The sequence below is a fragment of the Cyanistes caeruleus genome, chromosome Z (assembly GCF_971803275.1).
Source record: "Cyanistes caeruleus chromosome Z, bCyaCae1.hap1.1, whole genome shotgun sequence".
In the NCBI taxonomy this organism is placed as follows: Eukaryota; Metazoa; Chordata; class Aves; order Passeriformes; family Paridae; genus Cyanistes; species Cyanistes caeruleus.
In genome coordinates, this window is record NC_141732.1 from 27,693,871 (window position 1) to 27,700,188 (window position 6,318).

General features: G+C 52.7%; 1 protein-coding gene and 1 long non-coding RNA gene across 3 annotated transcripts in view; one reads left to right on the plus strand and one right to left on the minus strand.

The window, feature by feature from the left end:
- The window catches only part of LOC147648265 (serine/threonine-protein kinase PAK 3-like), an 18,548-nt gene extending 13,856 nt beyond the window's left edge, over nucleotides 1-4,692 (minus strand). The window contains exons 1-6 of one of the 2 annotated variants that reach the window (XM_086867992.1): nucleotides 4,041-4,692; nucleotides 3,380-3,915; nucleotides 2,901-2,938; nucleotides 2,370-2,473; nucleotides 721-859; nucleotides 382-581 (exon numbers count right to left, since the gene is read on the minus strand). In XM_086867992.1, the coding sequence (XP_086724118.1) occupies nucleotides 382-581; nucleotides 721-859; nucleotides 2,370-2,473; nucleotides 2,901-2,938; nucleotides 3,380-3,455 (557 nt within the window). In that variant the 5' untranslated portion in view covers nucleotides 3,456-3,915; nucleotides 4,041-4,692. The remainder of the gene's footprint in view (nucleotides 1-381; nucleotides 582-720; nucleotides 860-2,369; nucleotides 2,474-2,900; nucleotides 2,939-3,379; nucleotides 3,916-4,040) is intronic. The other variant, XM_086867993.1, reaches the window with a different exon arrangement.
- On the plus strand, nucleotides 4,507-4,946 carry LOC147648266 (uncharacterized). Its single transcript, XR_015280480.1, has 2 exons — nucleotides 4,507-4,556; nucleotides 4,854-4,946. It is a non-coding gene; the product is annotated as an uncharacterized LOC147648266 (long non-coding RNA).
- The last annotated feature ends 1,372 nt before the right edge of the window (nucleotides 4,947-6,318 follow it).

The window sequence follows — 6,318 nt, forward strand, 5'->3', positions numbered from 1 at the left end:
TAGGATTTGATCGGAACAAGAACTATCCTGGAGGAGGGAAAGGTATCCTGCCATTTAAATTACTGGAATTCTGTGAGCAAGAACAATTGCGACATTTGTTTTTGGCTAACTAAGCCAGCAGTGCTCACTAAGTTTTGGCACTCTTTAAAAAGGAAGAGGGACCAGCCAAATGGGCCTTGACAAGATCCAGTGGGTGGGTGGACAAGTGAGCAAGAATCAGTGCTCAGCTAGAATCCCCAGAGACACTCAGGAAGTTGCAAGACCTTTCCCTTCTGCTGCTGCTGCTCAAAAGCAACTCTAGGTCCTGCACTATACTTCACAAGCGTTAGCTCAGAAATGTCTTCCATAATGTCCTGCCCAGGGTCTCCTCCCTGCCTTTACCTGGCCTCTCCCAGCTGCTCCGAAAGGCCTCGTAGCTCCCGCTCCGTGGCTGCCAGTCGTTCTTGCAGGGCAGCGTTCTCCTGTGCCAGCGCTGCCTTCTCGCTGCACACCTGGGACAGGATGTGCCCTTGGCGAGAGAACTCCTGGAGCAGCTTCTCCAGATGCCTGTGAGCTGGCCGCTGAGGGCGGCAAACCTGGAACTGCGGGGGGCACCATTTTTCAAGAAGAAAAACACCACAGTCTCGGGCTTAGCTTGCTGCCAGAAGCAACATTTGGGGCAGTCTTGCCAAGGGCAGCTCCCTCTCCCACGGGTGGTGCCTAGGAATAAGGTGAGCATACCTTTGGCACTGCCTGAGGAACCTCTTCTTTCCGCAGATCTCTCTGCAGCTGTGATTCCTCCTCTGGCTCTGCTGCCACTTCAAACGCCCTCTCCAGTGAGGAGGGGCGGTTTCTCCCAAATGCAGCCAACTCCTTCCATCTACAGCAGGGGCACACACAAACAAGCCTTTCATAGCAACACAGCCTCCTTGCAAAACCATGACTACATACGATGTCCCACATAGGCCATCCTCAGGGACTTGCAACAGCCCTCTAGATCCACCTCAAGAGAATGCTGGAATGGCCTGGCTAGAGCAGCATCGCTCTTTGTCATTACTGCAGGTGAAAGAGTCACCACTGAGGAAGTCAACAAGCTTCCAGAAACCACAGAAACACTTCCAGAAAGCTCAGGATCTCTCAGCTGAACAGCTTCCTGCCTGCTAGGCCTTACGCTCCTCTCTGATACACTGGCTACTGCACTTGCAAAAGTTCTTTGGCTAAGTCAGGCTTGCTAAGTCCAGATGAGGACAGCCACAATTACCCTTGCTTTCACTAGTGCAACAAGCAAAGAGCCCTGAGCTCATCTGCACTTCCAAGTCACTCTGCAGGGGGACAGAACACAGTGTTCTCCTGGCTGACTCGTCAATGTTTAATGCCATTCATAGGGTACCTAGAGATACTTCATTTTCCAGAGACTCTCCAAGGTAAAGAGACTAAAGCTATGCACTGGAGCATAGGTGAAAACACCAGCTTCTAGCAGCATGAGAAAGAAACCACAGCTGGGATTTGATCTGAACAAGAACTATCCTGGAGGAGGGAAAGGTATCCTGCCATTTAAATTACTGGAATTCTGTGAGCAAGAAGAATTGTGACATTTGTTTTTGACTAACTAAGCCAGCAGTGCTCACTAAGTTTTGGCACTCTTTAAAAAGGAAGAGGGACCAGCCAAATGGGCCTTGACAAGTTCCAGTGGGTGGGTGGACAAGTGAGCAAGAATCAGTGCTCAGCTAGAATCCCCAGAGACTCTCAGGAAGTTGTAACACCTTTCCTTTCTACTGCTGCTGCTCAAAAGCAACTCTAGGTCCTGCAGCATACTTCACAAGAGTTAGCTCAGAAAAGTCTCAAGATTTTCACCACGACCCTCAGGCTCTGAGGGAGGAGGTAGGTATGAACTTGCAATCCAATTCCAATAATCAAAGGATCCCTGCATGGTTTAGGCTGGCAGGGATCCCTGGAAGCTTCTAGCCCAGACTTTAGCTCCAAGCACCTGGGATCAGCTACGGCGTCTGGAAAGGCTGCTCAAGGCTCCATCTAGCTGGGGCTTCCAAATTTCTAGAGGTGGAATGTGCACAAGCTCTCTGAGGGGCTTCTTCTGCTGCATGATTGCCTTTGGGGTTCAGTGCTTCTCCTTAGGCCCAGCCTGAAGCTCCCTTGCTCCTACTCTGCTCCAGTTTGCAATGCTTCTTGTCAAGCTTGGAGGAGCGAGTCCCAGGAGGCAGCTATGCTGCAGCTCAGTCGGCTGCAGCCAGACCTGCCCATGGGCTGCCTTCCCCCAACACTGCTGAGCCAGTCAAACGATGACAAAGTCAAATTGTTCTTTGACGCTGGGCCTCCTAAAGCCCAGCAATGCCCAGCCCTGATCACAGAAAGCGAGAAAGCCTAGCACACACCTGAACTCCAGGGCGCTTTGCACTTGATCCCTGCTCTGCTGCTGCTCCACCTTTCTTGCCTGGGCCGAGGAGTCCTGACTGGCAAGAATCTCTCCTGTTGGGGCCTGCAGGGAAGGAGCAGGGGAAAAGCACAAACAAACAATAAGAGCAGGGATGTTGGCTCCTGAGAGATGGCAGCAGCAGCAAGCGGAGACACAGGTCACCTGGGGGCAAAAGCTGTTGTGTCTTGGTGCTGATGGGAGTAACAACATAAGTCTTGAGTTGCTGTGAAAGTGTCTGAATAGAAGCAGGGAACATTTCCCTGCTCAGTTCTGGTCAACTGGCTTCCCCTCAGGATTTCAGGTATTAGGGAGAAGCCAATAGGAACTGCCTTCCAGTCTTTCAGAGACAGACATTGTCTCTGCCATGCAGACACTGACATGGACTTTCATTTGGCCTGCCAGGCTGACATTAGGCTGCAACAGACCAAGCCCAAAGCTTGCTCCACTATTCTCTGACACCAGGAATGTCAAGGGTGCAATTCCCACTCACCAAACCATGGACTTGACTCCTTCCACGTTTCAGGCGACCTGCCGGAGACAAAGGAAAATGAGCCAGGTGCTGTTGGAAAACTCTCTGATCCTTAGTAGTCAGTGCCTCCATTGTAGCTCACTGTCCACCATGCAACTAAAGCAGCTTTTTTGTTTCCTCCCTTTCCTAGACTGGTTTTTTTCCTAAACTGCATGCAGTATTTCCCTTTTTGCGCTTTCTGGAAACAATTCCTCAGAAAAGCTTCCCCCAAACGCCTCTCAGCGCTTGCACATCTCTTTGGACACAGCACAGGCCCAGCCCCAGGGTGCAGGAGCACACACAAAGTGCTCAGCTTTTGGCCCTTCAGAGCAAAGCCACTCACTATTGTAGCACACTGAGGGGGTCCAGTTAGACAGGCACATCCCTTGTATGTATCCTTATGGCATCTTTATGGCACTTTTGTTCCAATATGCAGCCCCAAGGGAACAACTTCTACTTACGTCTCAGACCACTAAATAGTTTGCGGCATGACACAGATGAAAAAGCCCTGCCGACTGCTCTACGGACTTGCTCCATCTCTTCAGCAGGGCTGCTCGAGTCCGCAGGCCAAAACACAAAAACAGAGAAAACTCTCTGTTGCACAGACCGTGCAAGGAAGGGGGAAAAAAAAAAGGATACCCGCAGCAACCCGCGGACTGTATAAGAATAGGGGAAAAATCCAAAAGAAACGTGCACAGGTGTGCAGACTACACCACACGTGTAACCTGTCTGCACACCCTACAACTACAGGGGAAAGAAAAGGATGCCTGCACGAGTCCACAGACTCATACAAGAGCAGGCAAAGAAAAAAAGACTCCCTTTTCAGGGCACAGACTGCTGCCTGAGAACACCACAATACAGCGTCCTCCTGCAACGAGCACGCCAAGAGCCGCTCTGGACGCTGAGGCCTTGCGTGCACCAGGGCAACTTCCCCTTGACAGCGCTGTGACGTGGCAGCCCGCCGCTGACATCACAATAGCAGCCGCTCTAGGTGGGTCTGTGAATTCATGCATTGTGGGAAACGGAGAAATGGAAAATTCCACAGATGCTGAAGGCTTCAATCTGCAGCCTTGGAAAGAGCTTGGGGTAATGTCATGATGAAGGTACACAGAAAGGAGTTACCTAAGTGAGTCTTTGGAGTTTCCTGCAAGGAAGAAGCCCTGGGACAGCAAGCAGCATTCCCAGGCTGCTCTCGGGGGGAAAATCCCAACAGGCTGAGGACTCTGGATGAATGGGTGAATATTGATTGTGAGCTACACTGGCCTGCAATGGCAAGGTTCTGGCCACAAAAGTAAGGGGCACTTAGTGTACTCGTGTCAAATTTCTGCATCTTTCTGGGAACCAGAGGAACGCTGCCTCCTCCTGTGAGGAACTCAGCTTGGGAAGCAATCCTTCCCTCTGCTTTGGGTTTTGTCTTTTTCATTCTGGACAGCAGCTGTTTGTAACACCAGCCGAGCCTGCCTCCAGCCTGGCTGACTGGACCCTGTCAGCAAAGGAAGAGCAGGAAGCCTGCAGAGGAGGCAGTGGTGCTTGAGGAGGCTTTGTGCCCTGCCGGCTCAGCGCAGGCCTGGCAATCAAACGCCCCGAAGCCTGCCCTCCATGGCAAGATTCCCTTGCTCGCCGGGCTGCGCTTAAGCTGTGAGTTGCCCTGGCGCTGTGCGTTGCTCTGGCGCTGTTGCGGACGGACGGACAGACGGCCGGCCGGGCCCGTCTGTAGCTCGGCCCTGCTCCGCAGCCGCCCGAGGCTCTCCCCCCTCACAGAGGGGCCCCGCCCCGCCCCGGGCGCCCCCTGGTGGCTGCCCCGCCCCGCCCGCCCCGCGCGGGGGCGCCCCCTTCCCATGGCGCCCCCAGCGGCAGCCGCCCCTCCCTGCAGGCACGGAGCGGCCTCGGGCCCTGCTGCTCATCCTGGCACTTGTGTCCCTTCCCTGCCAACAGCCAGAAGGCTTGAAAGGAAGTGCTCAACAACCGTTTCCCTCTGTGTCAGCTGCCCCCTGCCCAGCGAGGCAAACATTGACTTTCAGATAAGCATTGGACAAGTGACAGGTGTGGTTCTTTAAAGCCCGGGAAGAGTGGATTCCATCCCTCTAGGGAGATGAGCCCAGGAAGAATTGCCCCACCCTGGACCCTCCTGCGCTGGCCTTGTGGGGTGGCAGCCCAGGGAGTTCAGATTGCGCTTGAGCCCCTGGGGTTTCTCCCTTGCTATGTTCCTATTAGACCCCAACCTTAAAACTCCACCCTGGTTCTGTCCCATAAACTCACCACCTTGTCTCTGTTTGGGGCTCTCTGTCTCTGGATCTAAGTTGAGTTTGTTCCTGCGTTGAAGAAATGGTTTCCTGTCGCCTTGAAAACTCAGCTTCTGAGCTTGCTCACATGGTTTTCTAAAGACTTTCCCAGGACTGTAACTCTAAACATAGAGATGTGTCCATTCTTTCTGATACACGTCTTGTGATGGACATCTCTCACGGCCAGTGCAGTTGGGAAAGTGTTATCCTGACCATCCAATCCCTGGCCGTGGTCAGAAACCTCTAAATCCTGGGAGAAGAAATAAACTCTTCCTTTCACCACACCTGGAGCTGTGTCCGTGTGATCTGTTCATCTCCAGTGGCAACAGTTTCCAGAGATCAGGAAACTGTTACAGAGCAGGAGATCATCTCCTTGAGTCCCATGCTGGTCACTGATAAACTGTAGCCTCCCTGGACACGATGCTGCAGCCCCAGAACACTACACCTCAGCTTTGCTTTGTGGGGGCCCAAGCTCTGCCCTGAAGGTCACCCTACGGCATCCCTAAGTGCCGGTGCCAGAAGAGCCCCCTTCGTTCTCCCACCGGTTGTCATTACTGGCTCAAAAGCACCGCCCAGCTCAGGTAGGAGAAACAGCCCGTGGCACAGTGGGTGCCTGCCCTGCCCAGCCAGGGCTCTCTGCCACAGCAGCAGCAGCAGCAGCAGCAGCAGCAGCGCTTGCCTTGGCTTTACCTGGGAAGCCAGAAGCCTCTGTAAAACTTCAGTGTTCACATCACTGGGAGGAAAGGGATCATGGCCTATTTTAAAATTTTGCATTTCCATTTCCAATCAGATGAAACTGAGATCTTCAGACAGAAGATTGGTTGCTGATTGCAGCCAGGCTGGAAGATCTCCTTCAGAACCATACATAGTACCATCTAATGGGTGTCATCAACACGTTTGAAGTTTGTTTTAAAGACTTGGATTTCAATTCCTTTCCACATTTACTATTTTTCCTTTGGACAGCTGGGGATAGAGCTCAGGAGAAATAAGGTTCTAAATGACAACTTGCTCCCTGTCCCTCATGCCCCTGTCTGTCTGCAGAGCAGCACACCAGCAGCAGAACCTCCTGTGGCTCGCTCTGTGCCTCCAGAGGCAAAAGGGGAGCCAAAGGACAACAA